Source organism: Mycteria americana, chromosome 4 (genome assembly GCF_035582795.1).
Source record: "Mycteria americana isolate JAX WOST 10 ecotype Jacksonville Zoo and Gardens chromosome 4, USCA_MyAme_1.0, whole genome shotgun sequence".
NCBI classification, from domain to species: Eukaryota; Metazoa; Chordata; class Aves; order Ciconiiformes; family Ciconiidae; genus Mycteria; species Mycteria americana.
The window spans coordinates 74,268,174-74,288,494 of NC_134368.1; the positions used below are offsets into that span (position 1 = coordinate 74,268,174).

Genomic DNA, 20,321 nt, shown 5'->3' on the forward strand with positions numbered 1-20,321 from the left:
TTGTCTCATGTCCATCCAGTGAATGAGAAACATTGCTCTTGACAACATCTAGTATGAGCTTTTCTTTTCCTCCTTTGTACTGTAAGTGTGTATCTTTTCTGATTTAATTTCCCAGGCCACTTAGTTCCTATTGTCTTGGAAGGTCTCTCTCCCAGAAGTTCTATTCACTCTCTTTTAAAGACAAACTAAATACTACTTCTACTTGCATCATTATCAATATGTTTTACTGTTTCTCACACAATATTAGTTTGTGAACTCATGTCAGCTAAAAAAAACCAAAACAAACAAAAACCCCAAACCAAACCAACAATATATATGCCTCTTTCAAATTGACATTCCACTCTCGTTGCAGCGCTATCCACTGCTGCATCAAGAGGTCTCAGAGGTAATGGTCCTGTTCCCATTCTCTCATACAATGTTGCACACTCTGCTGAAATTTAAGTCTTATAAACCAATATAAAGACTGCAGTGATTCCCCCCCACTCCCCCCAGAGCAGACATAACTCTCATTTGTGTAATTTGCCACATAATAAGCATATTAACGTGCTTTTTCTTGTGGACATCAACCACGAATTCTGAGAAGCCTTTCTATCCAACATATCTACTCTTTTAGTAGTTATACTGTCAATGTCAATCATATCCATAGTGTCAAATCACCAAGTAGTCTGCTGCAGTTTGTTTAGCAAATTTTAAATTGCTTTATAAAAGTTGACTCTACCTCTTCTGACTCTCAGCCTTTCAGATGAATGGAGGGACTATCATTACTGTTCAACGTCTTGAAGCTAGGTGAGGAAAGACTCCTTGCCCACAAATGCCAGACTTCTGTGGGATCTGCAATGCAGAGAATCACTCCCTTGCAGCTGCCACTGACATTCCTCTATAACAATATATAAGCCTTTTTAAGAGTTGTGAGGAATGCAAGGGCTTAAGGGTTTTTTCTCCTCATACTTGTAGGTTAATGCAACATTTCAGCTTAAAGTGCTGCTTTAAATTTCAGCAGAACTAGAACTGCACAAAAGTTGGAGCTTTCTATGTTCTTGCAGAATTGCCTGCAGCAGAAATTCAAATCTGTGCTATTTCCAATACATTTGTGAACGTGCCTATACTAGGTTAGAGCCTGAGATCTAAGATAAAGACTTCTTTCAGTTTCAGTAGCTTTCAACTACACATAATGCCTGCTAACATGGAAGCAAGTTTCTATTACGGTTGTTTCTCAGCCTGCAATGAGATAGCAGACAGTGATGTAACAATACAACTAAATGACACTTTAAAAAAAAAAAAGTACACCTAAATCCTATTGCCTCGTTCCTTAAAAAAAAAAAAAAAAAAAAAAAAAAGTACTGCTGCTGAATAAGATACAGTTGAAAACCAAGTGGCCTTTCCACTGTCATTAGGTAGGAGAGAATTGAACTAAAGATAAATATTTGCTAAAACTGCTCAGTTAAGTGCAATAAAATTATTTAACAAAAATCTCATCCAAGTATGACTTCACATACAAAACTGGAAAACTGAGAAAAACAAAATTCCTGTGTTCCAAAACTTGTCTCAGTACTAAACAGTCAGCTCTCACCGAGATTAAGATTCTAGTAAAAACACTATATTAATGGAGATTTTCAGATCTGAGTGACAGAAGCCTATGTGCCAAAAGAACTGAAACAAAAATATGGGGAATATCAGTTGTACTAATAAATAAGATCTCTCCTGCTCATCCCTTGTTTTGGTTTCTGCCCTCTGTGATGGGTATGCTAATAGCTCCAGTTGGTCTCCTTAGTATTTCCACTACAAAGCAAATACAAAATTCAGTTTACAGAAGCTATCATCTCTACTAAGAATTTTCAAATCTATCACTGGAAAATAAAAAATTACTGATGAGTCTGATAAATACTTCCAAATGTAATACCTGTTTTCTTCAGTTACCCATTTACTTTTAATGAACACCTTAAGAAAAACTTCATTAACAGAAATTAGGGAGCTTTTGGTTTCAGAGATAGCCACCAACACACCTGTGGCCCATCAAAAAAGACCTTTAAAATAAGGCTTATCTGCGGTATGTTCTCACTATTTTGGGAATGGATTATAGAAAAGGTGGCTCATCCACCTTTTCAATCCTGTTACAGGTATTAATCCATGAAGCTGCAACACAATGCAAGCTTAAAAAGTTACTATCTTCCTGGAGTGAAGATTTAATTTTCTTGTGTGTCAAATAATACGTGCTTCAGAGTTCTGTATGGCTTTTTCCAAGTCTCTCACATTAAATTCCCCCCACACTCCCCTGATACATTATATTCTTTTAAACAATTAGTGCAGGTAATTTACCATTAAGTTGCTACCCTCCACTTTGCAATGACTGAAGCTTGAAGCTTGGTTAGCAAGACAGAAACGCTCCATTCTCTTCCAAGATAACAAAGGGTTAACTTCCCAACTGGAGAAGTTTCAGTCTGACTGTCCTTGCTTCACAGTAGGATAGTGACAGATTCCAGCAAAGAACAGAAAGAAAAAATGCAGCCAAGTAAGGAAAACACTTTGGTCAAGCAAATATATTAGGCAAACTTCAATGTCAGAAGTACAAAGACTAGAATAGCAGAAGCCTGCACTGCAGAGTTAAAGCCTAGTTACTTTTATAGGAATGTTTTTCCTTGCATAGAAACCATCACAAAAGTCTTGGGAGGTAAAAAAGTTGGTTGCTCAACAGCTTAAAAGTGAAAAGTCAGCCTTGCATCAATGCAGTTTTAAAAAAAATTCTCTACTTGAGGCTACAAAGCACTAATGTTCTAAGTTACAGCATCCATATTGAAACTGAAGATAAAAGGAAACCTTGTAAATGTTATAAAATCTTACAATTAAAAGCTAGATAATTGTTTGTCTTCATACCAATAATCAAGGAAAATATCCGACATAGATGTCATTCTCTGTGTTACTATTATCATCAAGATGTTGCTAGAGTCAAGATTAATGAAGTAAGAAGAGTAAATAAAAACTATTTTTAGGACATCCTTTCTGTTGTACTGCTCAAAATTAAAAATGTTTCTTCATAGATCACTGGTTTCATGATCATTTCTTACTACATGTGTTAAATAGTTCTATTGGAAAACAAAATTGCCCCATAAGTTAACAGAACAACACATTCCCTAATAAAAGGATACAAATTTCATACATGCGTGTTTTAAACACCTGAATTTCAGCATCAATTCCGCATTAAACAGAAAATACAACCTAAACCTATTTGCTCATTAAAAAATGCAAAAAATATGTATTTCCTCAGAGATAAAAATATGAAGGAGTGGGGAAAAGAAAAACACAAAATGCTGAGAAACACAAGAGCTACATTTATAGGAACACAGCCATTTACAAAATGCCTTTTTTTTTTTTTTATAATGGTTGCCTTTCAAGCTGTGCCAACACTACAACGAACATAAAAGATCTGCCTCCCTAGCAGATTTAGAAGAATAAGCAATTACTACATTAGAGAAAATAGGCTCAGAAATTTCCACCAATTGGTAATTGGCAGCAAAGCAACTCTATTTGCCAAACCCCACAAAGCCCTTGGGCACCAACCTCTACATATACCAGCAATGAACAAACAAAGAAAAAAAAAATCCCTATTGCCTAAAACTGGGGTCAGCCATTCACTCTGGAGAAAAAGAAACAAACAAAAAAAAACCCCAGAAGTCTCTATCCTCCTAGTAAAGCAGAAGGAGGCTTTCATTATTAGCGTGTTTAAAGCCATAGGTCTTCTATCTGAGGCACTATATCCCATGACCACTTAAATCACGATTACCCTATGGTTGTGCAAGCAAAGGCTCCTGCCCAAAGTCTATGGAAGAGCAAAAGGCCTTTCTTCCAAATGGAAGGGTGGTCTCCACATTTATGCACTACTACTGCTGAAACAGTTTACACAGAGAGGCAGTTGTAAGGAGCAGCTATTTGCAGGCTGTTAGCCGTGAGAACTAGGGATTTCCCAATCCTGCTGAGAACGTCTACATCTGCAGTCCAAGTTCGATTATTGCCTTTACCAGAGAAGGTCAAGCAGAGGTACTGCAACAAGTAGAAATCTTGTACGTATTTTGGAGCATTACCAACGATTGGTCATCCTCACTGTGGACTGAAGACAGACATCATCCACCACGGACGACAGTAATGTGCAAGCAACATATGTGAGATTTAATGTTAATTAATTTTATTGATCCCTGATGCACTACTTCATCTTCCACATCAATGCAGATCAGGGAGTTTCTACTGTATCAACAATGCAATAGAAGAGGTGAATCTGAACTGAGAATCCTCAGTTTTGCAGTTTCCTTTCCTGAATCTTTCTATCTACTTGCTTGAGAAGATCAAAATCATCTTATCTGAGACATTAACAGAAGACTTCATGGGCAGAAGAGACTAATTACTGTATAATAAATAGCCTCAAAGCTATTTTATTATGAATTAAAATTAAAGATGACAATCACATTTCAGGTGTTCCTAGAAAGGATTCTCTCCTAACAAATCTCGTTAACAAATCTCATTAAAAATCAAACCTATTAGAAGAACTAAAGAGTACATTATAGTGCCACCAAATACTGAAAATCAAGAGTCTCAGTGATGCATTTGCCTCGCCATATTTAATACCAAAGAACAGAAGTTCTTTTCAAGTACTTAATTATAAAAAGTGTATCTACAGCACAGAACATAACCAGACAGACCTCATATCAAGACAATCTGAGTAAGTGCACTTGTTCTGCGATATATTTGCTAGCAACTTTCAACACAAAAAGGTGCTTTTTAAGTAGTCTATAGGATTACAACCATTATAAAAACCTTGACAGTAAAATTCCCACATCTGTTTGAACACAATTGAAACTTTTACAAGTAGTTCATGCAAATATATAGGTACGCAGGTGTGCAAAAATACCTGCTGAATGAGCAAGGATCCTAATATTTAGTCAACAATACAATAGTCCAGGTACCCGATACTGAATGCGATCTACTTTGCAGCCTGTGCTCCTCTGTATTACTAAAGTCGCAATGCTGTCAAAGTTCCACATCAGTGTCAAATAAAAGTATCAGATGTCAAAGTCCTGTTCCATGAAGGGCTGAGTCAGTAACCTGACTGATCAACAGCAAATGTATTCCTGACACTTTTACCTGGTGCAGCAGAATGTTTTGTTGGCTGCTCCTTTGTACTTCTGAGTGAGAACAAAAGACCTATCACATCATTAATCCTGGCAGCATGTTTTTGCAGTGGTAAAACTAAAAGCAAAAGCAAGTTGCAAAGATATGACCACCCCCCCAGAATTATTAATGTCAGACAAAATTCTTGACCTTAGATATGTCAGTTACTACCTCCAAAAAGACATTTCAGTCTTTTTGCTACTTAAATAGCGATCTGTGGAAGTGAAATGGAAGGAGGCAGCAATATTTTTCTTATACCACTCAGCACTATATAGCAGTCTGAAAACATGATTCTGCTTCTGAAAACACATATGTATTTTAAGAAGTTTGCTTTCAAATGTTTAAAATAAACTGTATTACTTAATCAATAGACACTTTTTTAGCAATGCAACAGTTAGTATACAAAAAAGATATTTTTAAATTTTTTTTTAGAATGTAGTAGTCAACTTCTTTTGCATTTTATACAATTTTAATTCCTTTGTAGATATTAATATTTTAATACAAATTTAAGAAGTTGTCCTTTATTAAACTGTCCTTATTCAGAAGCAGGTTAAAGCATATATAGTAACAACAATTCAAGTTACAAAAACAAAGCAGCTTAGATTAACACATAATTATTTGATGGTCAGAGCAATGTATTCTCCTACCTGCTTTCCATCCAGTGTACAAAGTCTTTTGACTACACCCGAATCTAACTTAATGGCTTCTGTGATGTCAGTCAAGACCTGTTCGAAGGAGTGAGCAGTCTTCTTATTCAGCAGAATTCTCACAGCTTTCCGTGGTTTTACTCCACTCCTAATAACAGTCACTAATTTGGGTTTAATGAAATCTTTACTCTCCTTCACTTCACTCTTTGTGGATGTCAAAGATGTCAAGGTTCGAGTGGACCCAGTCCTTATGTTCACACACCAGTTTGGATTGACATTCTTGGTGTAATCAACTTTGCGATATGGTTCATTGGATGCACATACATAACTCTCACCTGAAAAGAAGATGACATTTTCATAATTTAAGGGGGTTTGCAGCTATTTTTTGTCAATTAAAAAAAAAAAAATTTACAACTTTTCCAGAAGGAGTGATTTTCCTGTATTTCAACTGCAGGCTATTTTAAATGGAGAATTGTAATTATCAGCGCTTTCCACCCAAACAATACGCTTATAGAGTGGTTTCAACAGGTTTCAAAAGACCTCTGGTTAAGAAATAAAAAAAGCAGTAAAGGATAACGAAAAGGTTGAAGATATTTCCCATTTCTTTTGGATCGTAAGTTCTGACTGCAGAGTCATTTTGCAAGTGCTTAAATTACTTGAGCTCACAATACATGACATTAAGAGCATTCCCCTACAGCAAATATCCAGGTCCTTCCCTATATATTCCTCAAGTACATACTTCAAGATGTGTACAAACATACCTATGCTTAATAATGAATTATTTTAAAAGGAACAAGTTTTAACAGCATAAAATTCAAGCATCTCAAGATCCTTGCCCTGAAGGACACATTAATTTACCAGGAGTTATTGCCTTTCTACCAAGGATACACTGTTGAAATGTATTCACTTCAATATTTTTTAGACCAATAAACACCTGTTGAGGCCACAAATGAGACTTTGAGACTACAGGTATATGAAAGGACATCTACACTTCCCTATTTTAATTTCTTTCCTAATTCAAAGCCTGCACTGCTGATATCTCCTAAAGTCATGAAAGGGAAGTCAGAAGACAAAAGATGTTATCACAGGCTAGTAATACACACCTTTACATCAAATTATTTAAAGTGGCACCAGCCATGAGATGCAGATCCAAGGAATTTGTTACTTTTCTCTACTCCTTGACATAATGCAAGGCTGGAGACTAACGGGCTTTTTTTAGAAGAGGACAGTTTTCTCTTCAAACTACTGTTTGTTGTTTACCACAACTCTTTTAAACTGTCTGACAGCAATATCCAAGATGCAAACCATGACAAAGGACATCCTTAACTCTGGTTATTTCTGTAACCCACATCCTCAGGGTCTCACAAAATGACATCCAAAGACTTGCTCAAAGAGGCAGAGTATTGCGAGAAGGATGAAAGGGAAGCATTCCAAACTGATGGAACACACCATTCCTCCAGAGAGAAGAGCTACCTGTATCTTAAAAAGCTTAGCCTGTTCTATGATTAAAGCTACACACTCAAGGTCACTGGTGGAACGAACCAAACTCACCTCCTATATACACAGCAAGAGAAGTAGTAAAGAGTACACGTACACCTATTGGACAGTATTGTGTAAGTAACAAAATGTATACCTATGTTTAGATACACACTAGAAAACTTTTAAACAATACTTTTACTTTCTGAACTCTAGTTTGGAGAGCTGATTTAGCTGAGAAGTTGTATAGCTTATTCTAAAAGCAAGATAGTAAACTGCTTTCAAACCCCTGAAGAATTACTGTGATCTGAAAGACTTTTTCGCATTTCTCTTCCCATACCAATTACGTTGCTTTCTAATTTATCTTGTATTTAGACCTTCTTGAAAGTTTACTTGCTGTATTTGAAAGAAAACACTATAATTAGGTCAGGTTAACAATTACTTTGGGAAAGTTTGGCAACCAGTTCTGCCTCCACAAACATCACTGGGACTGTACTCCACCGAGGTAGAAAGAAACAATTTGGTGTGAGGTTTTATGGATGCCACTGCCTTGCCTTTATTTGTCCTCTTCACTCATCCCCATCATTCTTCCTCATATTTACAGACCAAGTGGTGCACAAAACAGAAACCAATACAGACAAAACCAGACCCTTCCTCTTTCCCCAAAAAATGAGCAAAGAAATGAGCTGTTTTTAGCCCATGAACTCCTTGAATGGGATTTCCACACAGCTGCATGCACACTAGCACTAATCTACAGGTAGTGGGGAAAAAAAAAAAGACCACACAGCTTAGGAAGAACTGTGGTGGCCTAGCTTACACTGCCCCAGAACTGCACGCTAAGTTGCAACAAGTCTCCAAGCAATCCGATTTAAGCAGACCTGCTTTTAGCAAGACATTGGATGAGATGACCTCAGAAGGTCCCTTCCAAACTAAATTATCCCATGACTCTAAATAGGCGGACAGTTCTCTTTCAAGAGCTGTTTTCAGAGACCTTTCACTCATCTATCCTGTTATTGTGAAATACCACGAGATATTCAAGTATTGTGACAGCAGCTCAGCTGCAACAGAAAGCAAAGGCTTCCCCCTCTACATCCTCTAATGCTAGATTCAAAGGACTATGCTTATTTTCTGAACAATTTCTAGTAAGTCATGAAGCTGTCTAAACACAGTACTGCCAAATAAGAAGCATCTCAAAGAAGCTGGTAGTTCTAATTCATACCAATAGACTCACTAACATTATAACTGCTGATCATTTTGTTATTCTCTCCTCTACAACTAGTTTACTGTGTGACGTAGAACACTGGCATGGTTTAACCCCAGCCGGCATCTAAGCACCACACAGCCGCTCGCTCACTCCCCCCATATGGGATGGGGGAGAGAAAATCAAAAGGGTAAAAGTGAGAAAACTCGTGGGTTGAGATAAAAAACAGTTTAATAGGTAAAGCAAAAGCTGCACGCACAAGCAAAGCAAAACAAGGAATTCATTCACTAATTCCCATGGGCAGGCAGGTGTTCAGCCATCTCCAGGAAAGCAGGGCTCCATCACGCATAATGGTTACTTGGGAAGACAAACACCATCACTCCGAACGTCCCCCTCTTCCTTCTTCTTCCCCAGCTTTATATGCTGAGCATGACGTCATATGGTATGGAACAGCCCTTTGATCAGTTGGGGTCAGCTGTCCCAGCTGTGTCCCCTCCCAGCTTCTTGCGCACCCCCAGCCTATTCGCCGGTGGGGTAGCATGAGAAGCAGAAAAGGCTCTGACTCTGTGTAAGCACTGCTCAGCAGCAACTAAAACATCCCTGTATCATCAACACTGTTTCCAGCACAAATCCAAAACATAGCCCCATACTAGCTACTATGAAGAAAATTAGCTCTACCCCAGCCAAAACCAGCACAAACTCTTAGGACAATTTTTTCCACTATTACATGCTAAACTTTTTGTGCATGCACCTAGCAAGTGACTGTTTTTTGTGTGTGCATGTTGGTTAAGAATGCTAATTATTATTTCCTCCTACAAAAAATGAACAGAAGGTAATTTAGTCATTATTCTGTGTGCATAATGTTAGGCATTCAACTTTGGGAAGTCCCTGACCATTTGCTTTGAAGTTTATTGATTTGCATAAGACTTTGGTAATATTTAATCATCCTCTGATAATAATTTTTATATAAACAAACCTGACAGCATCCTATGCATGAGAATACCTTTCTAAACACACTGAGTGCCCCTAGCATCTCAAAGATTTTACATAAGCTTCAGTACATGAAGTCGCCTATCACTTCAGAGTAAACCTCTTCAGTACAGCCTGTCCAGCTGTGTGCAACAGAGTTAAATAAATTCTAGCAATCAGCACTACAAGGTACCTCAAAAACTCACCATCATCGAGCATGTTTGGAATTATCCTTTCAAACTCAAAAAGAATGCACTTCCTAGACCATTTAAAAAAAAACAAAAAAACACCCAACACAAAACAACAAATGCACACAAAACAATTCAAAGTTAAACCTCAGGGCTGAAGCTTAAATTAACAAAGTTAAAAAAAAGAACCAAACACAAAAACCCCCTCAAAATTAAGGCTATTCAGAAACAGCCTCTCCAACTTGAAATAAATTGCTTTACATGAAGAAGTACAGGTAGACAACAAAAGGTCCCTTTGCTAGAGGATTTACCATAGAAGAGTCTCAATATGGTATGCTAGCTTTGTCTTTTACAGACACATATCATAACAGAGTATCTTTATATTATCATGGAATGTGATCTACTATCTGACAGAGCTGTACTACAACAGCCTTCAGGACAGCAGAAGTTGTCCCATTATAAAATTTTCAGTCAGTATTAACCCAAAAGGATCTTTATTTCTTTAAAACAGCAGTGTAAAACTCTGCCTTCTACTAGTTCCCTTGCTTGATGCATGAATAAAATAATTTATTGATTAACTGAATAGGTTGCAATACCCATTTACTACAGATTTCTTCTTATTCTTTTCACTTAAGCAGAGGCCTTAGTTTTCTTTTTCTGATGAAAAAAAAGGAAGTGCTTTCAACTTAAAACAACTTAATACCTTAAAAGAACAAATTACAAATAACTTGTTTCAACTGCATTTAGCCAAGCCTTATGTGAAGCACAAACTATTTTAGCTTTAAAAAAAAAAAAAAAGTATCTGGAAAAACTGATTGCAAAATTTCCTATAATTGGCAGATACAGGAATGACTAATTACTTGAGAACTATAGTATATTACAGATTGTTTAGTAAGTGTTTTAAATTCTATGCCTGCTTTCTTATACCAGTCATATAAACTAAACTTAGTAACACAGGTTTTACATGGAAAACAGATTTTACTACTACACCTGCAAGGCAGGCACATATGGCAGGATTCGAGCAAGGACTATAAGTGAGAAAATACATGCACTGAGTGACTTGCTTGGTTCATGACTTAAAAGATAAAGGATTAAGTTTTTACTTTATTGAAATTACTACTTAAACTTCTAATGATTTCACCACAGCCAGAACTTCACCCACAGTTTGCAAGTTCTATTGAGAACCTTGCAAAATACAAAAAACCCGCTAGAAACAGAATACAATTAGGAAACCAATTGCTGCTTTCTGCATAAAGAATTATTTTCTAGGAATGAGTTAAACATTTATTTGTTTTGTTTAACAGGTGTATACGATTGATTATTCAACAGAAGAAAATATTTAAGGAAGAAAAAGAAAAGGGCAGGGGTAAGTTAAATCACACCTATAAAGTTCACTACAGGAAACTTTCCTACAGAATGGTGTATTCAAAAAGCATGCCTAAGAAAGCACCACCCCTTGATGAGCAGGCATTAATTTCTGAACACTGTGCTATTGTTTAAATTGTTATTTTAGCCATCCCCCGAAGTAGAAAATGCATTTATATATGTCTGCTTGGAAGAAACATCAAGTAATTTGTAAGAGTATTATCTCTCTTTCACATTACATTTTGGAGATAAAAACCTGAAAGTGTAAAGTTATATATATTTGCTCACAACTTTAACGTATGACCTGATTTTAAATCTGCTTGGGATTAATTCATTAATACACACTTCTGATAATCTCCACACTCTCCCAGAAAACCAATATTTGTAAAATGTAACATACAGCACTTCATTTTTGGGGGGTTTAAACTAGTCAAATTGATTTCAAACACTGTTAACAAAATAACAGATAACTTTACAGTTAAAATCACATACATAAATAAGTTTGGCTGTTTCACTAACTGCCTTGAATGAGATTTTTCATGTGTCTAACGTAAATATGTATAATCTCAATTACTAAGAAAATCTTTTCTGAGACTTCAGTGGCATTTTGATTAGGCTGTAGCTCTTTTTTTGTCATTTGTACATCTACCAGCCCCAGAAAGTTGACACAACTCCACGAATAGGCATAAACAATACTTCAAATATTTACATTGCTGACTTCAATATGGTCAATTTTATGGTTTGAAGGCCCACTTTCCATTTATAGTCTTGAAAGATTTCAAAGCTAACGCGTACTAGCCTTAACTGGCACATAGTCACAGCAGTTACATTACTGGAAATAAATACCATGTCTTTAGCCTACAACATTAGCATTAACATGAATCAGCTCCCTAGTTTTTAGACCAGATTGTGAAGTCAGTCACAAATATTAGATTGAGATTTGCAGGTAAAGATGTAAATTATAGATTAATGAAGTAGAAAGATCTATTAAGCAATACTTCCTTGGGGTTTTTTTTAAATGCAGAAAAAAATGCAAGAATTACAGACGTAGGTTACAGCTGCGACTCTGAACCCAGCCAAACTATTCTACAGCAGAAAACTTAACCAGGCTGCAGAGCAGTTTTGGCAGAAGTATGAAACCTCCTTATAAATTGGCATTACAATTTCAACAGAGCATATGTGCCATCCATCCGACGCTTCATGACAGTACCCAGAGCAATCTAAAGTGTCAATTCCACGAAGAAACCCTGCTACCACCAAAAATTCCTCAAATGGGGCATATGCTCACTTAAAAGGAGTAACATCTGCTGATATTTTGGGTCACAATATAATCAACAAATGGAGTAAGTTTACTTCTGATTCTCTCTGTCTTATTAACATTAGAAAAACAACCAGAAGACATGAAACATTGCCTATTAACAAAGAAACATTACCTGCTTCTAAATAATTTACCTGGACTGCATTAATAACCAGATGTACTATCCATGAAGCAAGACCTGTGTGTGTGCAGTGTGCATACAGTTTAAGCACACTGTAAAAGGATTCCAGTTTCAGAGAGCTAATAGTCTAAACATAATATTCACCATTCCCTCACAACAGTAAAATACAGATGATGAACACAGAGAACAGATAAAAGAGGAAACAAGACTACATTGGTCAATCTGACTGATAAATAGCCATAGACCATCAGCTGCCTAAATACTGTTTTGCTTACTTAAAAACTCATCTACAAAGGTTTTCTTTTGCCATCTGTTTCTTCAACACTGTTATTCACAGGAAATGTGCCTAGCTCACCTTTCAAGATAAAAATGCAGGGATAAAGAAGAGTAAGGTGTACGTGAACTCTTCAAAATTCAACGATGAAATTTTAGGTACTGATAGGAAAAGAAGGATGTATCTTGTCCTTTTGTATCACAAGTGTACACCACTTGCAACAATATGCAGTTTTGAGAAAATGCAGCTGCCTGACAGCTTGGGGTTCTTCACAGCACAAGTTTTGCAAGCTGAAGCCCACTGCTAGGCATTTAACAGATAGCCTAGAAACATTCAGACTTTTTGTCCTTAAAAACAGAAACTACTAAAGAAAGACTTGTAGATATTTCATTTTCCTTAGCATTAAGTTAAAAAACAAACTGTGGATACACCATGTAGTGGGTAATGTAAGGAAGAAATTAAGTGTACAACACTCAAGAATTCTGAGGTGGGATATTTGAAACAAAAGTCTCAGAACAGGGTTTTCTGGCTTGCTTTTTGCAAGGTGTTAACAAGCACTAACTACTATTTCCTGAGAGTCACATAAAGCATCATGTTTTTAAATGACACACTGCGTAAGAGAGAATGATACAGCTGACACAGGTAAAAACATCCCTACAGAAAGAAAACTGTTAGTCTTGTATTTTTTAAAATATGCGTTCTCCTGTGAAGCACATAGGATGGGGCAGGTTTCTAGGTACATTTCATCTATGCATCTCACGTTCCTCAGCTTCTTTTGGTGGAACTCATTAGTTTCAAGGGTGCCAAAAGCTGCTTATTCAGTATAGCGCAGTAGTTATTAGGGCTACTAACCTTCTAACTTTAGGAATCACAGGAAGCTACCCCTTTTTGTGTTCTGTAACACAAAGCCAAGCAGATTTCCAGAACAGTATATTTACGGCATGTATAAAAGGACTGATCTAAAAATAAAACAACCCCTTTTATGAAGGATGAGGTTACTTAGATCTCTCTTTCCTTCCTTTCTTTCACAGAACTTCCTTCCTCATCAGTTTCTTACGATTCCTTCACTTTCACATCACCTCCAATAACCCTGTATGTCACGATCTTTCCTCATCTACAGCATTTAAGTTCCCCATGCACTTTCTAAAACCTGGGATGACAACCAGGATTTTAGCAGATGACTAATTGATCCTAGTTGTCTTTTGACTTTATTTAGTCAGAAGGTTCAGATAACAGCTTCCTACAAGCTTTCACAGAATCACAGAACTGCTGAGGTTGGAAAAGACCTCTGGAGGTCATCTGGTCCAACCCCCTGCTCAGGCAGCATAAAAGCTTTCACCCGACAGTTAAGGCGACCTGATATCAAAGCCGCCTAATACCACGCCTCCTCCACAGTAAGTAAATAACTCTTTTCAGGTAAATGACATTTGTCCCGTCCCTGAAACTAGGAGATGCACAGTGGTGGAACTATTTTATTTTGCTTGGATGGGAAGTTAACTAACAATTACATCCGTATTTCACATCCACACCCCATTGCTCCAGGACTGTGTAACTACAGTGATTTGAACATATATTTAGAAGCATATGCTTTTAATGTTTTTTAATCCTTATTTCATCCTTCCTTTTTAGCCTTCTTTGTTAAGCCTGCTACATTTGCCTCTTTTTAAAGCATCACAACTTTTGGCTTTAGCACACAGGAAGGTAATCATACCTTTTGGAAGAAGCAAAAATACAAACTTGGTGTTACCATCTGCTTGCCCTGACAAGAGAAAATATATTCTTGACCTAATATAACAGCGTGCATCAACTAGAATCACAGGTACTTAAGCAGGATTAAAATGTAATATGCAGTAACAATAACACTGATCTAGGCAGAAAATACTTGGATTGTTCAATACCTCATTTCAAAAACATTCTTTTACTCTGTAGTAGTGTGGCAGAGCCCATTTCTTTAAAGCAGGTATTGTCCTGTGCCTCATGTCCTAGTCAGGCATAAGGACTGCCCTGCTCAAAACCTTCCCACCTCCTGCCCAAAGACTTCCCTACAAGTGCCTATTGATTGTCTCCACAACTGTGCAGACAAAACTACTGACATTTTATAAAGGACTGTATTAATTAAGCGTTGTAGTTGAAAGAACAAAGAATCTTAGCAGTGCTTCCTACCTAGGGAACTAGAAAAATTCCCTATCACATGCCAAATCAACATAACTTTTCTTGCCAGGAAGAGAGTCTACACTTGGTTTCCTCTCCCAAAATCCAACAATGTCTCCCAACTTTGCAGCAGACCTTAACAATCAGGATTCTCCATGTCTTTCACTACCAAGACAATGAAAGCACAGGATGGCGAGAATGAGCATGACTGACATCAATGTAAAACACAAACCTCAGCACTAAAGAACTGCACAGTTCTTGCTATTACCATTGTGTCATGCTTTAGGAAGCTTACATTTTTAAAGGAAACTGAAGGATTTAGACAAACAACTAGTTAACTTCAGTAGAGAATAAAAATGAAATTATTATTCCATTATTGCTATTGAACGGAAAATATAAAATTACACATGGAATCTACTGTTCAAAAGTAAAAAGTAGTGTAAAGTCAGATAGTAAAGTTGAAAGAAAGAAAATTATAAGAAAGTAATAATATTCCCAACCCCCATCCCCTCTCTGGGTCTGTCTGCTCACACAAGATGAGGAGCAGACAATGAAATTCTTCACTCCTCCCATTCTAAGCAAGCAATGAAAACTGTCAAACTCATGACCCATAATGCTCCCTAATCTACAGGGGCTGGGAATATAAATGATATTTGCCTAAGGGTTGTCCAGCAGAGCATGCTTTTTTTACTGTCATATCCAGTTAAGAAAAGCAATATGCTTAAAATGAAGCTTGTCAATTTTTGACTAATAAATGTGATCTGGTCAAACTTCTAACTGACTCAGCCTGTAACAGTAATATTTGAAATCTACAGTACATCTGTGCATTAGCTATTTTCCTCTTAAAATGACAGACAGTAAAACAGATTGCCAAATACAGCCAAACCCAAAAAGCATTAATCAGTGCTCAATTCAGCTAGTTTGGCCTATTATGATACAGAATTTGATACTGCCAGCTTTTATACCTCAGACAGATCTTAACCTGATAAACAGCAAATAGGCCTTAAAGAGCTCGCCTGTGCTGGGGGATGTCAATGTCCAAGAGCTACACACACAAGCTTGAGTTGAGGGAGGTTTAATGCAGATCTTGCTGGCTTGGCAAAGGTGGCCGAGCACTCACTCACCTTCTGCTCACTTCATAGAGCTGCCACTACTGAACCTGAACTGCTGCGATTCCAGTACCAGTTCAACAACTCTGATGATGTGCAAACAGACTAGTCAATTAGGTATTGCATCAAGTAGCCATGTTTGGTCTGGTGTTCAGCCTGTATTTGGCATGCACAACAGCACTTTAATTTTATTTTCCTTTCCGAAAATGAAAAAGCAGTATGACAAAACACCATTCAAAACTACTTCTGGTGCTACTGCAGTTCAAGCTTTAGGATATCACCAATGTTCAAGTATTTATTCTAGAGCAAAAATTCAAGCTTGCTGTGCTGGAACTACAAGAAATAAAGAAAAAAACAAACCAGATCCTCTTCTAGCATCTCAAGAACAAAACAGCTGGCAAAGAGCTCAGATAATTTCAAGGAATGATGGATTCACTACTTGTTTGCTTTCTTCCCGCCCCGTATATGCTTTCCTTTCTCTGTATGGTGATTAGACTTACACTGGTAAAGTTTTTGGCATGCTAACTGGAGAACATACTAATCCAATTATGATGCTACAGGATTTTAAGATTCCTGAGAGTTTTATTGGTCATGGATAGATGACTAAGTAATTGGGACTTTTTTTCCCCCTTTTATTTTACTGAGAAAGCATGGAAGTAGCATTTCAATTGTGACATTTGTTTTGATTTATTCTTCTAGTGAAGAGCAATGACAAAGGTTACTCTTTCAATGAGTATTTGAAGAGACAGGAAGTAAGTTTTTGCTTTCAGTTATTAACTTAAATGGAGTTGTGAGAGTACACACTGCATTTATACTGTTGTCCAGCAAGTAATTTTGTCTTTGTTTTAAGCCATAAAAGCTTAAGATCATTCCTTCTGCAACATTTCAAAAGTCACCGCAAGTTATCATTAGTTTATCCAATTTTTGTTTCATCTCCTTTCCCTACCATTCCCACTCCAGCATCTCATTTTTTTTAGCTATCTCTAAATTAATCACCAAATCATGGAAAAGTTTTTAGTTGGTTTCACATTTATTTTATTACCACCAAGTCAGCATTTCACTCTGCAATCGTTTCACATTTCCTCTGTTCTGATCGTGGAATAGTCTTATGGTAGATCACATGATGGGGAAAGTCCTCAGGCACTATGTTACTATTATAAAGTGTACTTTCACGCGTATCTTTTTGGAGTGAGACCTCCTTGGTGCAGCAAATGCTGTAGCCTCTCCCTTCCTCTTGCATGTTCTGGAGTGGCTAGTCTCTAAATCCCAGTGCCTTTACTGGTGGATTATATAAAGGTCTTCAGGTTCCCTTTCTCATCAAATTCTCCAGGTGTGATTCAGCATTGCTTTGAAAAGGGATGTTTCCAAATCAAAGCTTAAAGGATACACAGCGGAAAGCCTAAAAAGGAGGAGGCATTAGAAGACCTACAAATTGTACTTCTTCATTAATGCAAATCACCTACACCTGGCATAGAGAGTCACTGGGTGGAAGACTGCAGTGGTTGACCTACTAAGATACCTGAGGAGAAGCATCAAGTGCAAACTGATTATGAACTTCACAGTGTGCACAACATAACCAATACATTTGGAAGGCTGATTCATTTAATGCTGAGTTTAAACTGTATTTTAAGACATCATGACAGAACATGGGGGAAGTCTGCTACTTGTTCTGGTAATTATCATTCCCTACAAACAAGAGGCACAGGTTTCATTCACAAAAAGTACTTCTGGCCCCATTTTGAGAAGTAGTCAAGCACTCCTCTGCTCAGATTTGTAAGGTCTACATAACCTTAGCAGCTAAGTCCCATTATCAACAGCTACTTAGGGACAATTCTGAAAAGCATTTGATTCTATGCCTTGGGAAATCAGACAAGATAGATAATTCCCTCTATGAATATGGACTCTGATCACATTTGAAAATGGGACTTTACACCAGTTTAATAAGTGGTAGGGTATAAATACTCCTTTTCACTGCACAGGGGCTTTCTCTCTGAAAGCATAAGCCACTGTGAGGCATCAATGACAGTGTAATAACTGTTAGAGAACTAAGTTACAGTATTTCCATCTCTTACAAATGGTAATAACTGAAAGGTAGCCAAGCACTTTTCTATGGTTCTTGTAGATGAAAAGAGTACTGCTGCTTAACTACCATCAGAGTTAACCCCCACACGTGCAAACAGCACTCCTCTGGGTGATGGGAGAAGCGGACAGTCCACACTGGGAAAATGAGGCCTATCGCACCTCACAGCAGCAGGCAACCCCGGCCCACTAGCCTTCAGGGGCTCCACAGCTGCCGATTTTCAGCAAGATGTCCTCTTTCAGCTTTGATCAGGGTAGCGAGAGTAAAGCCCACCCCAGGGAGAGCCTGCGGCCCACCACCAGGCCCCATGCCACCTCCTACCAGACCTCGACATTCCAAAGCAGAGCCGCCCACAGCCTGCACCCTGCTTGCCCCATGCCCACTGGAGCCTCCTCACCTTCCACCAGCTCGTCCAGGCTGGTGAGCTTCTTGCTGCCATCGATGGTGTAGATGGTGCGGACACCCTGGGGCAGGTTGACGTTGTCCGACAGGGACCGGGTGAGCTCGACGAGGAGGGCGTCGAAGGAGCGGAAGCGGTCAGTGGAGATGGCATACACCAAGCCCTTGAAGTACCTGTCCCCATTGCGGTAGAAGCGGGCTTTCCGGGCTTTCTTCTCCGAGCTGAGCGCCTGCAGGGTCCGCGTCCGGTAGAGGCTGCAGTGGGCGCTGTGCGCCGGGCTGGGGATCAGCCCGTTGCCCCGCGGCCCCGCGCCGCCGCCTCCAGAGCCGGTGCCGCCGCGGCGCGGCCCGGCGCGCTGCTGCCTCTTGTCTCGCTCCTCGAAGTGCTCCAGCTCGATGCTCCGGTTGCTCGCCATTGGGGAGCCGCCTGCCCGCCCTCCCAGTTCCACTGGGACCTAGGCCGGCTGCGGACTGCTAAGCCTGTCCCCGCGCTTGCAAGAGCTCCGGTCGCCTAATTCAGCATCGCGCCCGGCCTCCCTCGCCGGGAGGGCTGCGGGTGACCGCGGCGCCCGACCTGCTCCACAACCGCAGCCCCGGCTGCCGCTAGCTCCGCCGTTACCCGCTGCGTCGCCCGCAGTCGCGCACAAAAGCATCCCTCATGCTTTAACTCGGCGGCTACAGGCAATGCCGGGGAGGGAGCGAGGAGGGGGCGGGAGGCTCGGGGGAAGCCCCACGGCCGCGCCCCCGCGCCGTGCCCATGCAGGCTCGCACAATGCGGAGGACGCCGTAAGCGCAGGTCCCCTCCTCAGCCTCTTCTCTGCTGACTCCGCCGGAGAGAGGGGGTGGGGACAGAGTGCCTAATTCCGCCAGCTCCCGGCCGGCTCCGGCTCTGGTCCCGGAACGGGGGCACCAGGACCCCTGCGCCGCCAACGGCCACCAGCCAGTGGGGGGAGCGGCGCAACCTCCCGGGTCCTCAGCGGGCAAGGGCGCTGCTAGCACCCGCCTCAGAAAGAAAACAACCGCAGCGGATCCGGCGAGAGGAGCGAGCTGCGGCCCAGCCGCCTGCGGTGCCGGCGGTGAAGCGAGAGGCGGGCGGGGCTGCTGCCGGGCCCTAGAGCCGGGCGGGCGGTGCGGCCACTGTGAGGGCGGGCGCGAGGAGAGGCGGGAGCGGCGCCATCGCGGCTGGAGGCAGGCGCGGTGGCGCCGCTGTTCCCAACGGCGGCGGGGATGGGCGTTGAACGGGACGAGGGCTGTGTTGGTGACACGGCCGGCTCCTCGGCGGGGCTCAGGTGACGAAGCGAGAAGGGAAGGGCGTTCTCCTAGGAAAGGAGAATAATTTGGGGGAAGCAGCTTTCCCAGAGGGGCAGTTCTGTCCCTCTCGCGGTGGCTGTGACAGGACCAGTCCATCGAACCGTCACCCCCTCAGGCGTACCTTTGGAACTGTCTGCTAGCCCTCTCCTAGCCTTACTTTGGCTCAGCTACTAGGTTAAAACGCTAAAAATGCCTCTAGGCTCCTTTGTATATGGCCTTCTCCCTAAACTACGTCCCCCAGGACAGAAAACTATGCATGCCTGTCATTTCCCTTTTTCGTTTGTGAATGCCACCATCACTGAGCTTCCCACCCTCTCTGAGGAACCAAATAAGCCCAACTCCCATTGCCACAGCCTTAACCTCCTAAATGTGCTTTAGCCCACGGTTCATGGCTTCCCCAGGTAGCTTCTCAATGCTCCCAAGGTTGCTCAAGTCAAGTTCACTTTTGGTAGAAATGGCCGACAGATGCATTGAAATGGATGCAACTTCAACTTTTCTCCAACTTACTTTCAACTACTACAGAATGTATTTTCTTTTCTTGACATAATAAGTACA

The 20,321-nt window shown here is 40.0% G+C and overlaps 1 protein-coding gene across 5 annotated transcripts in view; it reads right to left on the minus strand.

The window, feature by feature from the left end:
• DCLK2 (doublecortin like kinase 2) overlaps positions 1–19,590 on the minus strand; it is a 94,751-nt gene extending 75,161 nt beyond the window's left edge. Inside the window, exons 1-2 of one of the 5 annotated variants that reach the window (XR_012775616.1) lie at positions 18,454–19,569; positions 5,805–6,139 (exon numbers count right to left, since the gene is read on the minus strand). Coding sequence is in view for 3 of the 5 variants with exons in the window: in XM_075500927.1 (XP_075357042.1) it covers positions 5,805–6,139; positions 18,454–18,871 (753 nt within the window). In the remaining 2 variants the exon portion in view is untranslated. Of the gene's footprint in view, positions 1–5,804; positions 6,140–18,453 lie in introns of all 5 variants that reach the window. The other 4 variants (XR_012775617.1, XM_075500927.1, XM_075500928.1 and 1 more) reach the window with 4 other exon arrangements.
• Positions 19,591–20,321: the final 731 nt, after the last annotated feature.